This window comes from Ascaphus truei, chromosome 6 (assembly GCF_040206685.1).
Source record: "Ascaphus truei isolate aAscTru1 chromosome 6, aAscTru1.hap1, whole genome shotgun sequence".
Lineage (NCBI taxonomy): Eukaryota > Metazoa > Chordata > Amphibia > Anura > Ascaphidae > Ascaphus > Ascaphus truei.
In genome coordinates, this window is record NC_134488.1 from 52,708,677 (window position 1) to 52,732,241 (window position 23,565).

A 23,565-nucleotide genomic window follows, 5' to 3' on the forward strand; every position below is an offset into this window, starting at 1 on the left:
CAGCCTTGTGCTCAAGACATTCATCTCCTCTGTCAGCACAGTTGTGACTGTGCTCAGGAGTCTCTCTAAGAAGTTTACACCAGGAGGCTTTTCTACAGGTCTGATTAGCCAGTTGGAGACAGGTTAATTTTCTTTAGGTGCAGTCAACCAGCTCCCTGCTGGATTCCTCAGACCACTACAGGCTTATATTGAAGCCTTATGTGGACAGGAGTTATGTCTCTATTACAGGTGCATATATGGCTTCTTGTACTACTAGCACTGCCATGTCTGGTTTGTACACTGCTGCTGCACTTCAAGCACCCATCATACCATGGTCATCACTGCTATTCATCATCATCCTTATTACACCAAGTTCATAGAAATCACCTTCATCACCACATTTACAATGAGCCAATTGTAACTGTCAGTGTCGGTACACTGTTTGGCATGACTGCTATGACCACCCTTTCTCTTATCCTGAGTATCTAAGGCTCTATTCATTGTGAACTGTGAAGACCGGTCATGTGCCCTGTTAATGAAGAAGTGCCAAGATAGGTACCTGCTATATGTCTTCTCACAACTGTTGTGTAAGCAATTTACAGGTGCACTTTTATTCAAAAATCTGCTACAGGCCCCTCCAGTCAATTCATGAATCCAGTTATGGACTGGGTAAATGTGTGAAAAATACACGGGTGTAGTAACTTGAATAAATCCAGTCCAGTAATGGGAGAGAAATGGACCTGATGTCAGTATTTTTACTTCCATTTAATCTGATCTAGGGTTAGGCAACATACCGGTATGATAGTACAACCATGATAATAAAGATGGCCAGTAACTCTGTTACTCTCTGCCTAAGGCCGCGCTTATAGTGACGGTGACGCAATGTCGCCCGAAAACAAATGCATTGTCGCCGCCGCGTGCGCTTATAGTAAGCGCGACAAAGCGACACGTCACCCAGATTTTTTTTTGCAGCCGGGAATATTTGATTTTTCAGGGGTTGCCGCCTCATGTGACAGCCCCTGAACCAATCACTGGCCTGGTCGCGCGCCGCGGCAAAGCGAAATATAACTTTCGCTACCGGCGATGGGTGACGTCGCCGTCGCGGGCACTATACGCGCGGCCTAAAGCTGCAGCGTTTTTTGGAGCTTCCAGCCTCACTCCTCCTCACCCCTCCTGCCGCTTCTACAGAGAGGGGAGGAGGGGGCAGAACTGGCAGGTAGAGCGGGTTATGAGGGGAAGCCGGCAAGGAGAAGGGGGGGTGGCGGGTCTAGGAGCTCTGTGACAAAGCTGCAGATTTTAAAGAGGATCACAGAAATCCTGCTGGTAATATCCCTCTCCCGCACTGTGTCACTCTTAACCTCTTCCTCCCCCAATGGGTCTCTTAACCCCTTCACCCCGAGTGACTCTCCTAATACCTTCCTCCCATCAATGGTTCAACCCATTACTCACTGTCTCCAGAACTGCGGCTGAAAAAGCAAAAACTATGTGGCTTTGGATACTGTGTCTACTGCGAGCGGGGTCCATTTCTGGATCGGACCCCAACAGCGATAATCCTCAGGCACTGGGTGCAGCCACGGTCTCGCAGCTTGCTGTGGTGCCAGAGACAGAGTGCTGCTATGTCTGTTGCTCTGTTACTATACAAGGCCATTGGGACTTCCAAAACTTAAAAAGCATACAGTAGTCCTCCTTAGTCTACTACATAATTGAAAAATGGAATTTTAGAACATTACCTTTATATTGTTTTAGAATGGTGAGCTTGCAATTTACTATAAGATGGAAGAAAGTGAAAGTACATCCTCAAGAGGGATAATTAAAGTGTGTCCAGATACCGACAGGTAAGTAAACCTTTGCATGAACATGCACTGTATTTTTTCTTATTTATACTTTTCTTTTTGTTACCTGTAACAAACTTTTGATATTAACTAGTGGTTGTGCTTTGTTATCAATGGCAGAACTGTAAATGAGAGGCCTTACCTTAATAATAAAACAACTAATATAATTGTAAAGGTTTGTTTTCCACTATTAAAAAGGGACCCTTTTATGTTTGTGTCTGCTTGATAACTTCATATTTTCTGTTGTACGATTTTGAACCTTCACATTAATCATAATGACTTTTGGATGTGGCTATAAAGAAAGGGCATATACACTAATCATTTAAATGTTTACCTTTGAGTTATAGCGAAAACTGTTGGAGCCTGCAAGCCATTCACTATAATTTGCTATACTACTTATAATACCTATTATCTGTTTTTTAATAGAATCACACATTTTTTTGAGAAACCTCAACCAGGAACAACTACCTCAAGATTGGCCAGTGTTGTGTTTTATTGTTTTCGGAGGGAGACCTTGCTTACATTGGAAGAGTTTTTAAATACCTACAAAAATACAGACGATAGAGCACTGGGAAAGTATATGGTACATTTTATTTTATTAGCATATGTCTTTTTATATTAATTCTTCATGCTCTCTGTAAATGCATTGCAATTTCATACCGAATGTAAATAGATCAATAAAGAGTATAGTAATCAGTGAAACTTTCTCTTAGAATTCTGAGTTCTAGTTAAAAGAATGCACAACTATAAAGATATTTACTAGAATTTAAAGGGGAGGCTGTTTATAAATTATTACACATTTTTATAGTTAACTCATATTTTGAGGGGGTAATTGAAGGCAGGAAAATTAGAACATTAACAATTAGTAAAATTTACTGTTGTATACAAACGTGGGATTATGGAGTCTGAGTTAACAGCAAACAGTACAGAAGTATTACAAGGTTAAGTTAAGCTTTGGAAAATGTACACCAATTCAACAGTTGAGTAGAGTATTAGAACTCACGAATTAGGTTATATTAAAAGGAATTAACTGCAGAATAAAAAAATAATAACATCTTTAGGCTGTTTTGGTTATGACTTGTTAGTCAAAGATGATGGTAGACAGCAGTGACGTGATTCACAGGATCTCCATCTTCTGTAAAATAATATTTTACAAATAGATGGAAGGGCCCAAACCTTCTCATACTGTTCTAATAACATGTTTAAGACAATCCAACAAAACTCTGCACCCATAAGAGTTAAGAAATAATTAAGGAATCATCTAAAAAAAAGTGATCCATAAAAAAAAGTAACCACAAAAATGCCTTGGAGGCAGAAAATATCTATATTCAATTCCGTCCAACATTTTTAACATATTACAGAATTAGCATTTTTCCTAACCGGTGTATAAAACATTCTGCTTTACCAGTGTCAATGTCCTCCAGAGTACTAAGTGCCGACATATTAGGTACTGACCATGTTTTGGTCTACTATCTCCATTTTTATGTTCTCCACACTGGTGTTTTGATACCTGCCTTTAATGTTGATGTTCAACATACTTTTTGTTTTTTCATTGCTGCTTTGTTTATGATCTCATTTGTACTAGTTACATGAAATAATCATTATTGGTTGTAAATAACAAATATTGTAGTACGGGTATACAGTATTCTGTGTTGCCCCTTTCCCTTATCACACTCTTTATTTATGTGTTTTGAACTTCCAGCTAAAACTACTTTATCACATAAACAGGGAGTCATCCATCTGAAGGCATGACTGAAGAAAAGGGTTAAGAACTTTCAGAATGTCATTTATGAACATAACATAATTAACTTGTTTTGGATAACATGCCCTGTGACATCTCAAGCAGCATCATTTGGTTTAAAAGCAAATATTGGACTTCATTATGATCCATTATGGATCACTTTTGAAGGTCACTATTTTTGATGATTTCTTATAGGGGCGATAGAGGTGTTGGATTATTCATCCCTTGTTACTAGCATGATGTACTGTAAACTAATTGTCCTTGTTAAGAAACATGCTCTATTCATGTTAAGAGAAAAAGAGGCATATTGTATCGCTAGTATAACTAATTCATGAAACCATTTGCAATAAAATTGACCAATGTGAGTACATCCTTTTTTTTTTTTAAATTTGCCTTAAAAAAACTGATTAACATTTACTGTATAAATACACAATATATTCATTTGTATTTCTATGGCTTTGGAGTTTCAGAGACACTTACCTTTTCTTTTCTTTTAAGGAATGGCTTATAAGTGTTGCTGATGTGCCTGTGTATGGAATGAAACTACCTACAGGTTTTCAACTTATAGGACAAGTGGTAAGAATAACAATGAAATAATCTGATTTATATTTACAGGTGTGCATTATAGTTTGTAATTAACAGATCTAAATGTATTATATTATACAAAATTCATGAGGCATTATAAAAGTTATTAAAGGATTTTAGAATGACACTTTTTCAGGGAAAACAAAAAACATAAGGTATATATTTTTTATTTATTTGCTAAACTCACAGTATCTGTCTATGTGTATATAGCAGAAATGGAATAAATGCACTTACTGTACGGTAAGCGTCTTTAATTTTTGAAGTAGAGAAAGTAGTTTATTGAGAATACACGTTGTGGTCCCCTTTGAGACTTTTTTTTCAAGATATACCAAAGAAACTTGATTACCTGCTAAGTATGTGCAAACTAAAATGCCTAGACAGTGCTGGCAGATGTGATTAGTTGCCTAGCAACCCTTAACACCTGAAGGAGAGACCCAAATAGCCAAATAATATAAATATACGAAAATAATAATAACAAATGTGAATGTGTCAGCATCTAATGCACTGAGTTACAGAAATATGGTTACAAATGAGTACAATTATTGGCAACTCATTTGCAGATGGCGACTGTACATTCCAGCCAGGAGAGGATAGGAATTTTGTGGTATCTGAAATATAGAGAAACTGGAATGTGCACTTTTTCATTTATCATCCTGAATGAGTAAACTCTGTTTTAATGTAATTACATGAAGAACAAAAAAATGTCAATCCCAATGTTGGTTTTCCTTGTGACTTTGAGCAAGATTCAATAAACAGAGAGATGGCCCTGTTTTGAGCACTCACAGATCCTCAAGTCATCATACTGTATAAGGGGTTAAAACAACTTGCTAAACAGTAAAACGTAACATTTAGGGCTCATGCAGTAAAGTCCGATAGAAATTATCGGCAGGGTTTTGAACTCGCCATTTTTTTTGCTGTGTTGCTCTCACGGTATGCAGAAAGGCCCGAATATCAATGAGAGCAACATTTCCAAACATGGCGAAAAAAGCTCACCCGGAGAGTTGTATTTGCTGCAGAGAGATCCGCCTCTCTGCGAAAAAATCGCCAGAAAGAAAAATATTTTAACATCGAAATGTTATTACTTGTGTATTGTAGCAGGGGGTTTCTGGAGCAGAACCGCGTTGGTTTCAGGTCCGGGGACCCCCTGCTTCCTGAGATATAGACCCCGTTATGGGGTGCCGGTATCTCCTATGCTTTGAAATGTCTTGTGCCACGTGATCGGGACATTTCCATGCATAGGAGATACTGGCACCCTATAACGGGGCCTGTATCTCGGGAAGCAGGGGGTCCCTGGACCTGAAATAAATGCATTTCTGCTCCAGAGACCCCCTGCTACAATACACAAGTAATAACATTTAAATGTTAAAATATTTAGTTGGCACCAATACACAACCCACCCCCTGTACCCCCCCCCCATAAACCCATAATGTATTTTGTTACACACAGGGTTAATACCCCAGGCCAGCAGGGGTCCCCGGTTGTCCCGACGGGTGTCCGCAGGTCCCACAGTGCTCCCTGGGGGGTACCCACTGCGGCGGTGGAAGGGTTAACCAGGCCAATAATAAAGGTATTATGCCCGGCTGGTTAATCCTAAACCGTGTTGGGACAGAAGGGGTTAAAATGTATTGACACCATAATACCAGGTTTTCCCCTACACTACCTTTTATTGTCCCTGTTTTGCAGCGCAGAAGCTAGCTGCAGTTAAATGAATGAATGAAATATGTGCTAACTGTATTTGTGACACAAGGGGGAGCTTCTAGCGCTGTGCCAAGCACTAAATTGAAAAAGCGTGCCTGTGAATAAGTGGCTGCTTTCGACATAGGTATCAGTTTCCAGACCACAGACGTCGAAACCGCAAAGTCAATTAAATAAGTTGTCTGCAGTTTAGCTGAAGTGCCTTCTTGATACATGGTATCCTGCAGTCTCGTTATCCACTTGAGTTGAAGTGGTGGCGCGCGTCTGCGGTTACCGATCAAAGCCAGCACAGATACATTGTACGCCGGCTTGTAACCCAGACCGATTATAGGTCAAACCGCAGCCCACATCACAGAGCCCGTTCAATTAAGTGGATAGCTTGCGTTAGGAAAGAGCTAGCACTCTAATTTTTGGAGTGCAGCTAGGTAAAAAGAAACCATAAACATACATATAAGTTTTATAATTGTTGCAAAAGCAGAACATATATATATATATATATAAACTGTATTGCAATGGTGAAGAAAAGAATGCACAAAAGCGCACAAGGGAAGGAATTAGTATTAATTTATTAAAACAAACACATAAACAGCTGAGGGGATCCAACCCCTCCTCAGCTCAATGGATTAGCTGCCCAGAAATATAAACCATATATATGGTCTCTAAACATAGAAAAATCTAACACAGTAAACCATACACAACATAAGAAAAAAACACACAATCAATGTAAAGATAAACAGAGAGAGTATTAACAGCCCAAGGGAGTTAAGGTTAAAACCGCCATAGAGAGCTATAATACTGCTGACAGGGGGAAACGAACACTCACACTGAGGCAGAGAAGGGGGACCTCTGATGACCGTACAAGATCCGGATCACGGCATCGAGGAAGATGGAAACAGCCGCCTCTGGAGCCTCAGGCAAGCTCCGTTTCAGCCTCTCAGCAAACACGCGCAGGATGACCTGTCGTGACCTCTACGCGTTTCGCACCACGTGCTTCGTCAGGAGGTCACGTACAGCGTCATCTGCGCGTATTTGTAGGAAGAAGGGAATCAGTTAGGACGGCCCCCTTCCGACGCCAAACCCAATGCCCTTAGAATGCCAGTAGTATGTTTAAAGTGATGCTACCTCTTTCCCTTGCAACGTCATGTGTTACAGCGGTCACGTGTTGCAGGTTTAACAGACACATATACGAATCCGAACCTGCAATGCTTACATAGACATAAACATGACATAACTTGAGATCATCAACTTATATACATACACTGAATTAGAGCAAAAACAAATATATATTTTACATATTAATTGCACATGATGAAACTATAATTCATCTTTAAATTACCCAATTAATTAAAATAGATGCATATAGTGCTTTAATTAAAACATATAATGTTAATACATATACCATAAAAATGAGAGACGAATATAATATTGAATAATTAATGAAAATAAAGATAAAATTAAACAGACATTGAGCCAAATATTTTATCTCAAAAATGGAGTGAGCTCAATAAGTTCATTAAAACCAATCGGATGTCTAGTTTGCATTTCATAGATCCAATACTGTTCACGTTTTAATAAATGATTATCTCTATTGCCTTGTCTGCTGTTCATTTGAATATGTTCAAGCCCTTTAAATGTGATGCAACTGGGGTCATTGTTGTGGATCTCTTTAAAGTGTTTTAAAAGTGGTGTAAGCGGCATACCTTTAGCTGTAATTTTCGGTATGTTTTTTACGTTTCTCAAATGTTCTAACATACGCATTTTTAGTGGCCGTTTTGTCTTACCGATGTACTGTAAATTACAGTTACACTGTAAGACGTAAACCACATGCGTAGTCTGACAGTTAATGAAACTTTTGGTATTGTAACTCCGCTTAGTGGCACAAGACGTGACTGTAGTTCCTTTACAGATATGTTTACATGCCTTGCACTTCCCACATTTATATGTGCCTTTAATACCCAAGCGATCTTTAATGTCACCAGATGCGATGGCTTTTCTGGTGATTTGGCTTGGGGCCAACATGTTTTTTATATTTGGCGCACGTTTAAACACTATCCCAGGTTGTGAATTTAACTGAGGGCCCAATACAGGGTCCATTTTCAGTATTCCCCAGTGTTTTTTTAAGATTTTCCTGACCCCATTATGCATATCACTGAACTGAGTTATAAAAGCAGGGATTTTTGTATTTTTACTTTTGTCCCTCTTATTTTTATTATATTTCATCAGTGATTTCCTTTCTATTTTTTCCAGTTTCTTTATTGAGGAATCTATCAGTTCCTCATTATACTTCTTATCGAGAAATCTTGTTTTGAGGAACTTAGATTGTATATCAAATTCCTCAACCTTGGAATCATTTCTCTTTAGTCTTAGAAACTGGTTAAAGGGAATATTCTGAACCCATCTTTTGTCATGACAGCTAAGAGGGTCAAGATAAGAATTGACGTTAGTAGCTTTAAAGTGTGTTTTGGTCTGAACTGTATTGGATTCAATATATATTTCCAAATCGAGGAAATTAATGCTAACTGAACTGTTAAAACCACTAAATTTTAGATTAAATTGATTTGCATTTAGTTGATCAACAAATCCAAGATAGGATTCCTCAGTTCCCTCCCACACAATGATGATGTCATCGATATATCTCCTCCACAGCCTCAGCTGTGGAGGAGAACATCGAAATACCTCAAGCGACTCCCACAGTCCCATATATAGGTTAGCGAACGATGGGGCAAACGTAGTCCCCATCGCCGTCCCCAAGATTTGTAAAAAATAAAGGGAATCAAACATAAAATAATTGTGACCCAAAATGAATTCAATTGATGTAAGAATAAAATCAATTTGGGTTATAGGTAATAATTGTGGGTTCATAAGAAAGTATCTTGTTGCCTCTATACCTTTTTGGTGGGGGATGCTCGTGTATAATGCTTGCACATCTAAAGTGGCTAATCTACAACTATCATTCCAAACAAAATTATCCAAAACCTGTAAAACCATAGTGGTGTCTTTAAGGTGAGATGGAAGTGATGTGACTAGGGATTGTAGGTAAAAATCAATATATGTGGACAAATTAGAAGTAATAGAATCGATTCCTGAAATAATAGGGCGTCCAGGTGGGGAAGTGAGGGATTTGTGAATCTTGGGGATGTAGTAAAAGATAGGGACTGTGGGTGTCTCAATGAGTATATATTCATATTCTGACTTAGACAAAATCCCAATTGCAAGAGCCTCAGTCAAATGTTTTTTAATGAGTCCCAAGTATTCTCGAGTTGGATCTCTCTCCAAAGAAACATAAGTGGTTTTATCTTCCAAAATGCGATAAGCCTCTTTAAAATAGTCCTCTTTATCCAAGAGGACTATTCCACCCCCTTTGTCAGCTGACCTCAAGACAATATCTGGGTTGGCTTTCAAGGTGTTTATACTTTTACGTTCCTCCCAGGTAAGGTTGGAATGATGTTTGGAGGATCTTTTTTTACACATTTCTTTAAAGTCCCTCTCCACCATTTTACCAAATAGGTCAATATTATGTCCTCTAGAGGCATATGGGTAGAAGACTGAATTGGGCTTAAATCCTGTATGAAGGTAACTACTGAAATTGACAAAATCTGGGTCACTTTCTCTTAAAAGGGCTTCAAGGTCCTCAATTAATGCTGCATCTTCGATATCATGCTCTATAGGTTTTTTAATTTGAGTGTTAGCTAGTTTGTCACCAGAGCTACTAAAATGACGCTGTAATGTCATTTTCCTCAAATATTTTTGAAGGTCAATGTATAGATCAAACTCTTTCGCATCCCTTGTGGGTGCAAAGGTGAGCCCCTTTTTTAGCACCTGAAAGAGATGGTGATCTATAGTGAGCGAAGATAAATTAAATATCCCGCTAGCGATTAATGTTAATGACTCAGGGATCCCCTCTTTGTGGGCGGGCTTTCTCCCTCCTCTCTTACCTCGTCTGAGTATCCCCTTTTGCGATTCACTTTTGTCAGGGGATTTGAGGGAGGGTTGTCTAGATCCCAGCTCGGTCTTTTGAGCTTGTTTTTTGTTGTTTTCTGAAAAAAACTGTCATTATTATCATCATTTTCACTGACACTTCCTTTACCTCTTAGTTTTGAGAATTTGTTAGAAACCGGGATATCAAATTCTATATGTTTGTCTTCCTTAGGAGTATGTTGTTCTCTCCTTGGATGTTTATATTTATGTTTGATATCATTTGGCTTCCCATTTTTGCCCACTGTTGACCAATTATCACTATGGCTTCTCTCTCTATATTTGTATTGTTGATAGGGCCCTTCCTTAGAGTGATCTTTCTTATTCTCATCGTGTGGTCTTTTTGAATTTTTATTCACTTTGTTGGCTTTCTCATTTTTCTGAGGATTTTTTAGAGATTTATTGGTTTTTGGAATGGCACCGGACCGATTTTGATCCTTTTTCATTGGTTCTATTTTAGATGGATTTGTGCTAACTGACTTTTGTGGAGTCTGATCATGTAAGGTTATATCCTTATTGGCACTTTTGACTGTTTTGTCTTTCCAATCTTTTTGCCTGTTCTCCAAATAATCAATTTTATCTCTTAGGAATTTTTTATTTTTCCTCAACATGATCCCTTTCTCATGTTTTTTCAGTTTCCCCACCATATCTTCTACCAGTTTTGGCAGCCCCTCTAGTGTTGGCAAACTGATAATGTCCGTCTTGACCTTATCAATTTTGACGGACAATTCTTGTAGTTCCTTTTTCCTCTCTCCCATAAGGAGTTTGACGAGGTTAGTGGAACTGATCTCAAGAATTTCTTCCCAAATGGCTAAAAAAGCTGGGTTTTCATTGCCATACGTGGGTTTAATTAACAGTCGCAACCCTCTAGGGATCCTTTTATGCTTAATATATTCTTCAAAGGATACAAGTTCCCAAAATGCCTTAGTTTCTTGCTCCAACAATTTTGTAAGGGCAAGTACTAATGAGGGTAAATCAGTGGAATCATCTTCCAAATTGACATCATCACAAAACATTTGACCTACTAACGCACTTCTATTGTTCCTATTATCCAAACTAGACAAAAATAAGGTGGTGAAATCAAGTGGTACAGCCATCTTATTGTCTAAGTAGTATCAAAATACAATTGATAAAAATACAATTGATAAAAAAGCCCCTCAGTAAAAGGTCTCTCAAATATAAAATAAATGCACTTATACACAATTAAATAATAATTATTATAACGCAGAATACAGTCTTATCTATGCAGCTAAAAATCCAGGGGAGAAAAGGTAAACCAATGTCCCAAGTCCAACTAAATGAATCTGGAAACAGTTCTTTATCTTGAAAGCAAAAAGCAGGATTTTCAGCGCTCGTGCTGCAGATGTTTTGATAGGATTAATCCCTGTGCTGCACGTGCATGGAGCGTCTCCCCAGGAGCTCCCACTTCAGAGGTGATCCCCCCTCGAAGGGGGGGAGGACACCCTGAGAAACAGAGAAGAAAAGAATGCACAAAAGCGCACAAGGGAAGGAATTAGTATTAATTTATTAAAACAAACACATAAACAGCTGAGGGGATCCAACCCCTCCTCAGCTCAATGGATTAGCTGCCCAGAAATATAAACCATATATATGGTCTCTAAACATAGAAAAATCTAACACAGTAAACCATACACAACATAAGAAAAAAACACACAATCAATGTAAAGATAAACAGAGAGAGTATTAACAGCCCAAGGGAGTTAAGGTTAAAACCGCCATAGAGAGCTATAATACTGCTGACAGGGGGAAACGAACACTCACACTGAGGCAGAGAAGGGGGACCTCTGATGACCGTACAAGATCCGGATCACGGCATCGAGGAAGATGGAAACAGCCGCCTCTGGAGCCTCAGGCAAGCTCCGTTTCAGCCTCTCAGCAAACACGCGCAGGATGACCTGTCGTGACCTCTACGCGTTTCGCACCACGTGCTTCGTCAGGAGGTCACGTACAGCGTCATCTGCGCGTATTTGTAGGAAGAAGGGAATCAGTTAGGACGGCCCCCTTCCGACGCCAAACCCAATGCCCTTAGAATGCCAGTAGTATGTTTAAAGTGATGCTACCTCTTTCCCTTGCAACGTCATGTGTTACAGCGGTCACGTGTTGCAGGTTTAACAGACAAATATACGAATCCGAACCTGCAATGCTTACATAGACATAAACATGACATAACTTGAGATCATCAACTTATATACATACACTGTACACTCCTGGGGAGACGCTCCATGCACGTGCAGCACAGGGATTAATCCTATCAAAACATCTGCAGCACGAGCGCTGAAAATCCTGCTTTTTGTATTGCAATGGTGGTTTAAAATGGACAAGCAGGGACCCTTTCCTGCCAGACCGGCAATGAATCCATTAACATGCCCATTGTTATGATGAATGAGCTGAGGGATTTTTCATCTCCGTACTTCAAAGGGCACCCTACTAAGGTGGTACCCCAGTGTCTAGAAAAGTCCGGAGTTGAAAAGCCTCAGAGACTCGAGGTGTTAGGGTGGCCGGGATATTTGTAAGTACCAGATTCCGGTGTAAAGTATGGGTGCTTCACACTTGGTAGCTAAACCCCAGACTTACTGTCGCCAGGTAAGAGGTTGGGCCCAGTATACCAAGTAGCTAAGGTGTGAGGTTAACGCATGCTCTTAGCAGACTGGGCAGAAGTTGCTTCCCGTTGCTTCCCGTTCTATGGCAAGTCTGGGATAGGTGGGAAAAGCTGTTCCCACGGGAGGATTGGCTGGGTATGTTAGGGATAGGAATCTTAACCCTATAAAAATGCCTGCTTTCCAGTCCTAGTGAGATTCACCTACGATCAACCAAGAAACATCCAAGTTTTAGCGTCAGCGGTCCAGGAGTGTGAGGGGTTAACTACATTGTAACGAAGATTTACACCCCTCTTCCAGGATTCGTTTCAGCTAAGGATTCCCGAACGAATCCTTTTAGGACATTACGAAATCTTTCCTTTCGACGAAGATATAGGGGTGGCAAGTTGCGCCCCTAGCCAAGGACTGCCGCACGACTCAAATCGCGCACCCACTTGCATGCGTGCAGGGGTGTCCAGAGACTTTGTTTCTTTCCGTGGACATTTGATTTCGCTTGTTCATCCCAGTAAGTGTTTTATTAGATTGGGGAATTAGTTCCCACGATCTGATTGGCTGAAATACCATGTGACGCTGACCATCTTGGATTTAGTGACATCATGTTAAAGGAAAATGAAGTACAGCTATTCTGATTGGCAGGCTTCATTCCCTTTAAATGACATCATTTTAAAAAAGGGCACATGGTTTTAACAGCCAATCAGATGGCTGTTGTACCAGTTACCGCCCAAATGTGACGTTACAAGCCATATTTAAGGCTGTGATGCCTCGTTTGAGCCCAAGAAGCCGACGAGACAACGTGTTGTGGATCTACCATTGGGTTTTTGGATTGACAGATGAAGAAAAAAGATATAGAAAGTTAAGAAATAATTACAGAAGAAGATAGAAGAAGCTGAGTGAAGAGAAAAGAAGAATTGAAGTACCTGATCTGGATCTTCATGGCGGATGGCATTGGATGCAGTTTCAGGCCTTGGTGGTACGTGAGCTTCCTGATACCCCAGGAGTCGGAGGCTAATGCTTCTAAAGGTAAACAAAATATTGAATGTATGTAAAAAAAATTTTTTTTTACAGTATTTTCGATTGGATTTTTTTGGGGTAATTCTTTCATTGCACTTTGACTGATAATGTATGAATCTGTACCCCTTTAGGGTACAGATCAATACATTATTAGGTCAATAATAATTTTTTTAATTGCTTGTTTTGTATTGCGTGGGATTTTTTCTATGTGTGTTTATTATGTGGATGTAATTGTCATTTTGCTGCATTAATGTAATTTTTTTTGGCGATTGATTTTCTTTTTTAATTAATGATGTCTTGTGTTGGGTAATGCTTTGAATGGTTGTTTAGCCGAGTTGTTTTATTAATTAATTGCTTTGTTGGTTAATGGTTGAATTAATTCCTTGTTTTGTTGGTTAGTGCTTGTATTAATTGCATTTGTTGGCTAGTGTTTTAATTTATTGAATTGGGGTATTTAGGTGTTTTGGAATGTTTTATTATTGTGTCTTTTGTGCATTAATGTATTTTGATTAGGTGCCCATTGAGTGCTATAGTAGCTTATCATGCCCTTATTATTATATGGGTATGATGTACTACTATAACAATGAATGGGTACAGGGTGGGTATAGTGGGTGGGTAGCGGGGCAGGGTGGGTTAACCCCTTAATAACTGTAGCAGTTGTTAACCGCTAAGGTAATTAAGGGGTTAGGGGAAAGTAGAATGTATTTTGCTGTAGGACATGGACCTGCAGTATGCTGCCGAGGATGCCCTTCATATTGGCAGGGGTAAGTAGGACAGTTTTATTTACTTTATTTATGCTGCATGGCTGATGTTGTGATTAATAATGGGCACATAATCTATTATCCATTTCTGGATAATAGTTATTTTGCCCATTACTGTACTGTGTGTGTGTGTGGGGGGGGAGGGAGGTGTATTGAATTAAATGTAGGCCATGTTTTATTTTTTAAATACAGGATTGGTACTTCAGGCCTGCGGGACCCACGGGGACCACCCGAGGACTCCCTTACGCCCACAGGTACCACCTGAGGACTCCTGCAGGGAAGAACTGGAGGCCCACAGCTATGGGACAACCTGTTGGCCCAGACACCAGTGGGAACCACCTGAGGGCACCCAGACACCCATGGGAATGATCCGGGGACCCCCAGACACCCGCAATGACCACCCGTGGACCCCATAGGGCCCGTGGGTACCCGCGGGGCCATCTGGAGGCAAACGGAGCCTAGCGGGGACCACCTGGGGGCCCCCAGACACCCATGGGTACCCCCCAGGGTGCACTGTGGGACCTGCGGACACCCGTCAGGACCACGGGGGACCCCCGCCGGCCTGGGGTATTAATTGTGTGTGTGAGTGTGTGTGTGTGTATAAAAAAATCATGTTTTTACAGTATGTGGGGGCACAGGGGGTAGGTTGTGTATTGGATTTTATTAGATATTGTAATGGTTTATAGGGGGCCTGGCCTTGGTGGTGGGTAGTGGGCCGTTTGTGTGTTTGTGTGGTTTTTTTTTGGATTGTGGCTAGTGGTGGTGGGTGAAGGGGGTAATAGCCCCAAGGACGGGTGTTTAGGCCTTCCGGGGGGTAACAGGAGGGGTTAACCCCTTCATTATCTTAGTGGTATTATCCACTAAAGGTAATGAAGGGGTTAAGTCCACCCGCTAAACCCCCCCAGCCCCCCCCCCCCCTGTGTGATGTGAGCCCAGGCCAATAATAAAGGTATTATGCCCGTCCGGGTGCCCCTGGGCCATATTGGGGAGTTTGCAGTGTCAGCTCTGCAACCCAGTTATGGCATGTGAACTGTATTTTAATAAAGATGTATGTGTGTTTTACTGTTCCTGGAGTGACAATCAGCGGAGATTCGCAGGGCATGAGTTTCAGGGATGATTTTACAGTACAATGTTGTCAAGGTGTGTTAGGGTAGAGGGGGGCCAGACTTGCTGGTTACCCCGAAACAAGTCCCCCAGAATCCTACCAGATTCCTGGAGACATGAAGACACAGACCACCGGACAAAATCCTCCCTAGGAAGCAGTTAGCGGCTAACCGCCAAATCTCCCTGCTTCAGCACAGACCAGAGCAGTAAGACCGGGCAGGGGGAAATCACATTCCAGGGTCCCCCGGTATATGCCCAAACCCCCAGAACCCAGTGTAGGGGTTCGGAGTATCTCCCACCAGGTATATAGGGAATTATTTTCTAAGTGATAGTGTAGAATGTTTTACCTGTAAGATAAAGGCAGGAAATGCTTCTAAGTCCAGCGCTTAAAGAATAAAAGCGGCTTTTTGCTAACTTCTGTTAGGAAGCTCCTAGCGCTCTGAATCTGAAACTTGCTGTGCGCATAGTTCAGGGAGAAACATATAAACAACCATAACTCAATTTTTATAATGTTTCATAAAAATTGATGAATGAAAGTCCCCCTATATTGGTGTATTAAACATGATAGGCATATTTGGGCCTCATTCAGAACACCAGAGACAGGGAAACATTCAATTGATTATATCACTCCACTTAGAAATGTGTGTAGTTAATCACTGTAGATGAGCTGAGAGAACTGCAGCTCCGGTCTTCTAAGGCAACCCGCTGGCTTGCTGCCACAATGTCTTTAAAGGTCCGGAGTTGAAAGCCTCAAAGCTCCTAAGGTGTTAGGTTGGGAGGGATCCCCCAAGTACCCCCATCCTAGTGTAAAGTCCGGGCAGTTTGGCAAATAGTTGCCAGCCCAGACTTACTGTCGCCAGTTAGAGTTGCTGGGTCTCATATGCTAAGATGCAAAGGCGCTAGGTTTGCACATGCCCTTAGCAGAATGAGAAGCCCCCTCTGCCAGGTGTCTGAAGTATTGGCAACTCCGGGATAGGTGGGAAAAGTTATTCCCATGGACAGATTGGCTGCCCTGGTTAGTTATAGGGTTTTGAACCTTATAATAAACCCTGCAGTCCATCGGGAATCAGATTCATCTTAAGATTCACCAAGACTGATTAAGCTTCGTAAGATGTCAAGATTCCAAGTGCCATTACAACGGTGGCAGAACAAAGGAAGCAGCTCCGTCAGAGTACAACTGGCTCTGCTGACCGAGGACAGTTCCAAGCCATTTCGCGAGTAACTCCCGCTCCTGGGAAATTGCTCCTAAAGACTTTATTTTTCAATATTTCGTTCTTGAAACAAATTATTTCGTTTGCCCCGTCCCAGTAAGTGTATTTTGACTGTAATTGTGGAACATTGTGTGTATGTCTTTTCGTGAAATAAATTACAATTTATTTTACCTCCTTGCTTTGCTCAATCATAGGATCCCGGTATAAATGTGTTAAGAGACCTGGTCTCCCGTGAAACCCCGCAAGGCCTAAACACCCATCAAGGGCCAAATACCACCTTCACCCACCCCCGCTACCCACAATAAACCTTGCACGGATGGTTAACCCCATTCATTGCCTTAGCAGTTAGCCGCTAAGGATAATGAAGTTGCCTGTAAATGCATTTTTCATGCATTGCATTCATGTCGGGGGTCTCCAGTGCTGGTTTCAATGGGTATCAGCTCCGGAGACCCCCGGCATCAATCCGAAGCAGGAAACATGCATTTTATTTTCTAAGTGCCGTCTCGCTGCTCATCGCCAGCTTCTCCCCACCTTTTTGCCAACTTTTTGTGGCGGGACGATTTGGAGAGGAAATCGCAATTCTAAAGTAGCGATTAGCTGTGATAAGCTGATTGTGGCTTATAGAATTGAGCGTGTTTGAAAAACTGGCTATCAGTGCAAAAAAGTGACTCATCGCCACCCGTCTGCCGATTTTTAAAAAAAAAACATTTCGGGGGAAATAAACGGCGATTTTTGCTCTTTTACCAGCTTATCGGGGCTTACTGGATCGCATTAGGCTGTTTTGGCGAGAAGCTGGCGATAAGTGGCTTATCGCTGCTTCTAAGAGCAAATACAATTCTTAAATCACAGTCCCCAAAGTATAAAAAAACCTGCAACATACTGTAGCTCTAAATTAAAAAAAAATAACCATCTAAGGACACAACCTTTCATAGATGCTAACCATCCTTATAATTCTATTTTTGTGGTCCTAGAACACAATTGAAGCCAGCTTATATTTGGTCCCGTTATTGTGTCTTTTATTTAGAGGGACAGCTGGGGTAGAACATACACTGATACTCATCTACATCATAAATATTGTGCTCTATAATAATGACTTGCTTCCTCACACACCCAGTACCTCTGGGAACACATGTACTAGGGGAATGATATTGACCTGGTGTCTCTAGTCTAATACCATTCCCTACAGAGGTGGATGTGTATCTAATGTTGGTTTGGGATACTATTAACAATGATATTGGGTACCTATTAACAGCACAGTGAAAGTCACTTGAAGAAAAAGGTATCAAGACAGAAATACACACTATAATCACAGTTCACTCCCCCAATGGGGATGTGTCCCTGTCTATTAGTGAAAACAAGGAAAGGGGGTCTTAGAGTAAAGGTACAGTACACACTCTAATTTCATGTTTGTATCCCCATCTACTGACAAGAAAGAAAGCACGCAAATAGAGAACATAAATGGAGGGTGAGAGTAAAGTAGGCAGGAGAGAAAAATAGCTCTCTCTTGCTGGAGTGGTAAATCTCAGCAGCCCGCATCCTAGTCAACACACAATGCTGATACTGTCTCCACCCCCCCTCCCCCCTTGGGTCGCTATAGTGACATTATGCGCACTGACATTACTCAACCAATAGAGATTATGAGCACTTTGGGGCAGAGACACATTGTGCTTTAAAAATCCCATCTACAGGCCTGAGTACTTTGACAATGCTATATAAAACAAAATGTTATTATTATCGATAACTTACTGTAGCAGTTGTCTTCCAGATGTTCTCACAGTTGCCTATGTACATAATGCAATCCATTTCACCCTAAGGGGTCTATGCAGTAAGCGGCGAAAAAGCACTTTCGGCAGGGGTTTGAACTCGCCATGGCCACATTTTTCTAAATGGCGAGTAGCCGGTGGCGAGACAGTCTGCCTGCCAAGAAGGGCTCCCCTGAAGAGATCTGCCTGCAGCAGAGAGAGATCCGCCTCTCTCTGCAAATCTCACCGGAATTTTTTTTTTTAAATAAAAATGTATTCATAGTGTAGATGTGCAGAGGGTCTCCGGAGCTGAACTGCATTGGTTGCAGGTCCGGGAACCCAATGCTTCCCGAGATACAGGCCTTCTGCAGGTATCCCTCTGCTTTTAAATGTCCCAATCACGTGACCTTGGGATGTAAACAAAGCAGAGAGATACCGGCACCCCTTAACGGGTCCTGTATCTCGGGAAGCAGGGGGTCCCCGGACCTAATACCAATGCGGTTCTGCTCCGGAGACCCCCTGCTCATCTATACTAGAGTCAAAACAAACATCAATAAACAATAATTCATTACCGTAGCGGCTATCTGCTATGGTAATGAAGCTCCATTAATGTCATTTTTATTAATAGTGTGCAGTGTGTGTTGTGTATTGCAATGTTTATTGCGGGCAATTGTCCCCAATAAACATGCTACAGTATTGTGCCTTAACCCCTTCATTGCCTTATCAAATAGCCGCTAAGGTAATGAAGCTGCTTTAATGTATTTTTTTTTTTTAATAGTGTGCGGGGGCAGTGGGTCTCCTGAGCTGAACCACATTGATTTCAGCCTCGGGGACCCCTGCTTCCAGAGTTACAGGCCCCGGTATGGGGCATTGGGTGCCAGTGTCGCCGCCATTTTGATTGCGTCCACGTCACGTGACATGTGACATGTAAACAATGGGATACCAGCAACCGATGCCCCATACCGGGGCCTGTAACTCAGAAAGCAGGGGGTCCCTGAGCCAGAAATCAAAGCGGTTCAGCTCAGGAGACCCCCTGCTCCCGAACAATATTAATAAAAATACATTAAAGCAGCTTCATTACCTTAGCGGCTGTTCGCTAAGGCAATGAAGGGGTTAAGACACAATATCATGTTTATTGGGGACAATTGCCCCCAATAAACATTGCAATACACAATACCCCCTTCCCCCTGTGCCCCCAACAACCCCTATACCCCCTAACATACATAACATAGCTTAATTGTTTGGGGATGCACAGGAATTATACTACAGGCCGGCGGTGGCCCTCAGGTGGTCCTGCAGGTGTCCGGGGGTCCCCGCTTGCCTGCAGTACCAATTCTGTGCCCCCAAAAAAGAATTAAAAACACATAAGTACTTTAAAATAAATACACCGCCCCGCACCCCAACACATACAGTATAGTAATGGGCAAAATTACTATTATCCACATATGGATAATAATGCATTTGCCTATTTCAAATACAAGAAGCAGCATAAATAAAATAAATACATCTTGCACTCACCCCTGCCAGGCACCCACCATGAAGGCCAGCCTCATCCTCACCAAATCCCTGCCCTCCGGTGCTGCAAAAAATACACAAGATTAAAAAGCGACAATCTAATGTCCCCTAACCCCTTAATCACCTTGGCGGTTAGTAACTGCTAGAGTAATTAAGGGGTTAACCCACCCTCACCCACTACCCACCCGTGAGGCCTACCCACCCACCCTTGGGGACAATACCCCCTTCACCCGCCCCCACTACCCACAATAAAAACACTACACAGAACAGCTCCACTACCCACCTCCTAGGCCCCACAATAAACATTACCATATTTAATAAACATTAATACATAACCCACCCACCCCCTGTGCCCCCCCCCCCCCCCCATAAAAACATGATTTATTATTTTACATACAGGGTTAATACCCCAGGCCTACGGTAGTCCCCGGTGGTCCTGACAGGTGTCTGCAGGCCCCACAGTGCACCAGAAGTCTGGGGGTCTCCGGGTGGTACCTGCTAGGTGCCGTGGGCCTCCAGTTGGTCCCCGTGGGTCACTGTGGGCCACAATGGGGTCCACGGGTGGGCTCACAGGTGCCTGGGGTCCCCAGGTCATTCCCACAAGTGTCTGAACCCTCGGGTGGTTCCCACAGGGGTCTTGGGGCCCTCGGGTGTTCTCTGCGAGTTCGCAGGGCCCCCACAGCTGTTGGGCCCCCAGTTCTTCTCTGCAGGTGTCCCTCGTGGGTCCGTAGGTACCCATGGGCATCTGGGGGTCCTCAGGTGGTCTCCATAGGTCACCGCAGACCTAAGGTACCAAACCTGTATGTAAAAAAAAATAAAACATGTCCTACATTTAAATAAATCAACCCCCCCCCCTCACCACCAAACACATACAGTACAGTAATGTGCAAAATAACTATTATCCAGATATGGATAATAGATTATGTGCCCATTATTAATCACATAAACCAGCATAAAAAAAGTAAATAAATACAGTTCTACTTACCACAGCAATATGATGTATGTCCTCATCAGGATAGGCAGCTCCCTGTCCTCCGTTGCCACAAAAATACATTGCAAATATATTCTAATGTCCCCTAACCCCTTAATTACCTTATTGGTTAATAACCGTGAAAATAATTAAGCGGCTGCCCCGATACCCACCCACGAGGCCTAACCACCCCTCCCAGGCAACTACCCCCACCCTTCACCCATTCATTTGTACAGTGGCTTCATCATGCCCATAAAATGTGTGTGTATATGTGTGTGTATATGTGTGTGTATATATATACCACACTTATTAAGGTTATGGTGGGTAAAAAAGGTGACAAAAACCCTCCACAGTAAAGCATATAGCAAATGGAAATATTACTGTATGTTCATTTGAATGTCTTAGACAGGTCTGCAACCCAGTCTTTCACCATTATCGCCCAGCATACAGCACTTCCACTGCAGCAAGGGATTCTGGGAAATTACATGCAAATGAGCACACAGTGCCACCTTATGTCTCAAGCTCATATTACACGAGTGGCACTGTGTGCTCATTTGCATGTCATTTCCCAGAATCCCTTGCTGCAGTGGAAGTGCTTTATGCTGGGCAATAATGGTGAAAGACTGGGTTGCAGACCTGTGTAAGACATGCAAATGAACATACAGTAATATTTCCATTTGAGATATATATATACATACATACATACATACATGATTAACTGATATACAAAGAAATGGTTAAGGATTAACAAAACATGCCAAAATCAAAACATAACATTGCAAAATCAAACACAGCACATCTCAAAATCAAACACAGCACATAACAAATCAAAATCAAAACATCCCATAGCCAATTAAATATCTAACACATGCCAATCAAACAATTGAATTGTACAGTGTGTAGATGATGCAAATAATCTGTGCATCATGTAACACTATGCCAATCAATGTTCAAACTAAAAGAAACAATTGCAAACAATATACAATGCCATCCACACAATAAGAAAATAAAAACAAAGCAAGAAGTAAACCGAAATAAATTACCATCGATTAATCCAATCCAAAATCAATTACACAATTCACTATTAAAATCCCAATATATGGAATGGAGAGTAAATTCCAGAACCGGTGCTCTGAAATCACACACAAAAGCACTGTAATAATAAACGATGAATGTATCAGTCCTGCAACAGTTCAAATCCACTTAAGTATAGGCATATAAAGAGGGCTCCATATGTGCAATAAATTCTCAATCCTCAGGAAGGGGGTTAGAGTGTGGTAAGGAGCTAGGGTCAGAGAAAGACACAATATAAAGTACACTCCACCCTCACAAATCCTGGCGTCCAATGCACAGCCCAAGAGCCCCAAGGGGCATAGTACCACAAGTAACACATCAGCCAAAATCAAACTACCAAAAAGAAACCACTATTAAAAAACAAGCCCCCCCCAAAATAAACTATTTAAAACACCAATCAAAATTACATCTAACTAAATAATGCAGTGCATTATTATCCATATGTGGATAATAGTAATTTTGCCCATTACTGTACTGTATGTGTTAGGGTGCGGGGGGTGGGGAGGGGGTGTATTTATTTTAAAGTATTTATGTATTTTTAATTTTTGTTGGGGGGCACAGAATTGGTACTGCAGGCAAGTGGGGACCCCCTGACACCGGCGGGGACCACCCGAGGGCCACTGCCGACCTGTAGTATAATTCCTGGGCAGAAAAAAAATGTACTGTATGTTAGGGGGGTATAGGGGTTGTTGGGGGCAAAGGGGTTGGGTGGGTAGTGTATTTAATATAGTAATGTTTATTGAGGGCCTAGGAGGTGGGTAGTGGGGCTGTAGTGTGTATTGTTTTTATTGTGGGTGAAGGGGGTATTGGATAGCGGGAGGGGTTAACCCCTTCATTACCTTAGCGGTATTAACTGCAAAGGTAATGAAGGGATTAGCTCCACTCGCCGTCCCCTTGCAAGGCCTAAACACCCATCAAGGGACAAATACCCCCTTCCACCACCCACAATAAACCTGGCACGGGTGGTTAACCCCTTCATTGCCTTAGCGGTTAGCCGCTAAGATAATGAAGTGGCTGTAAATGCATTTCTCCTGCATCGGATGCATGCCGGGAAGCTCCGGTGCTGGTATTAATGGTTAGCAGCTCCAGAGATCCCCAGCATCAATCCGATGCAGGAAAAGGGCCTGATTTTTTTTTCTGTCCCCTGTCTCGCCGTTCCTTGCCGCTCATCCACAGCTTCTTGCCAACTTTTTGAACCGGGACGGTTTGGAAAATCTCAATTTTCGAGCGGCGAGTAGATTGGGGCTACTAGAATTCAGCGAGTTTTAAAAAGTGGTTTTTCACCACACGTCTGCCGGAAAAAAAAATTCGCCAACAAAACGGTGACTTTTTCTCCTCGCCAGCTTTTCGCTGCTTTCTGAATCGTAGCAGGCATTTTTGGTGAGAAACTGGCGAAAAGTGCATTTTCACCGCTTACTGCATGACCCCCTCTGTGTGTTTAGGTTTCCCTTAAGAATTGGTCTGAAAATAACGAATATTGCAAGCACATCAATCACTTGTGTAGTACCTGATCTACTGTACAATATCTATTGGTTTAAGAGTACCAGAAAAGAATGGCAAAAAATTGTAAAATTTGGCTCTGCAATAATTTTTATTCAAATAACTTTAGCTATATCTCTTAGTGGAAATTAAAGGATTTAAATGAATCAATTAGTAATCATCAACAAAGCTCTATCCTGGTTCTCATCATATCTCTTCCATCGCACATTTTCAGTCTTTGTTGCTAACATCTTCATCTTCTTTTGATCTGTC

At 41.7% G+C, this 23,565-nt stretch overlaps 1 protein-coding gene across 4 annotated transcripts in view; it reads left to right on the plus strand.

Moving 5' to 3' along the window:
• Nucleotides 1-23,565, plus strand: part of LOC142497036 (uncharacterized) — a 193,046-nt gene that overhangs the window by 37,964 nt on the left and 131,517 nt on the right. For all 4 annotated transcript variants that reach the window (XR_012802160.1, XR_012802161.1, XM_075604276.1 and 1 more), the window contains exons 6-8: nucleotides 1,726-1,814; nucleotides 2,238-2,394; nucleotides 4,051-4,128. Coding sequence is in view for 2 of the 4 variants with exons in the window: in XM_075604276.1 (XP_075460391.1) it covers nucleotides 1,726-1,814; nucleotides 2,238-2,394; nucleotides 4,051-4,128 (324 nt within the window). In the remaining 2 variants the exon portion in view is untranslated. The remainder of the gene's footprint in view (nucleotides 1-1,725; nucleotides 1,815-2,237; nucleotides 2,395-4,050; nucleotides 4,129-23,565) is intronic.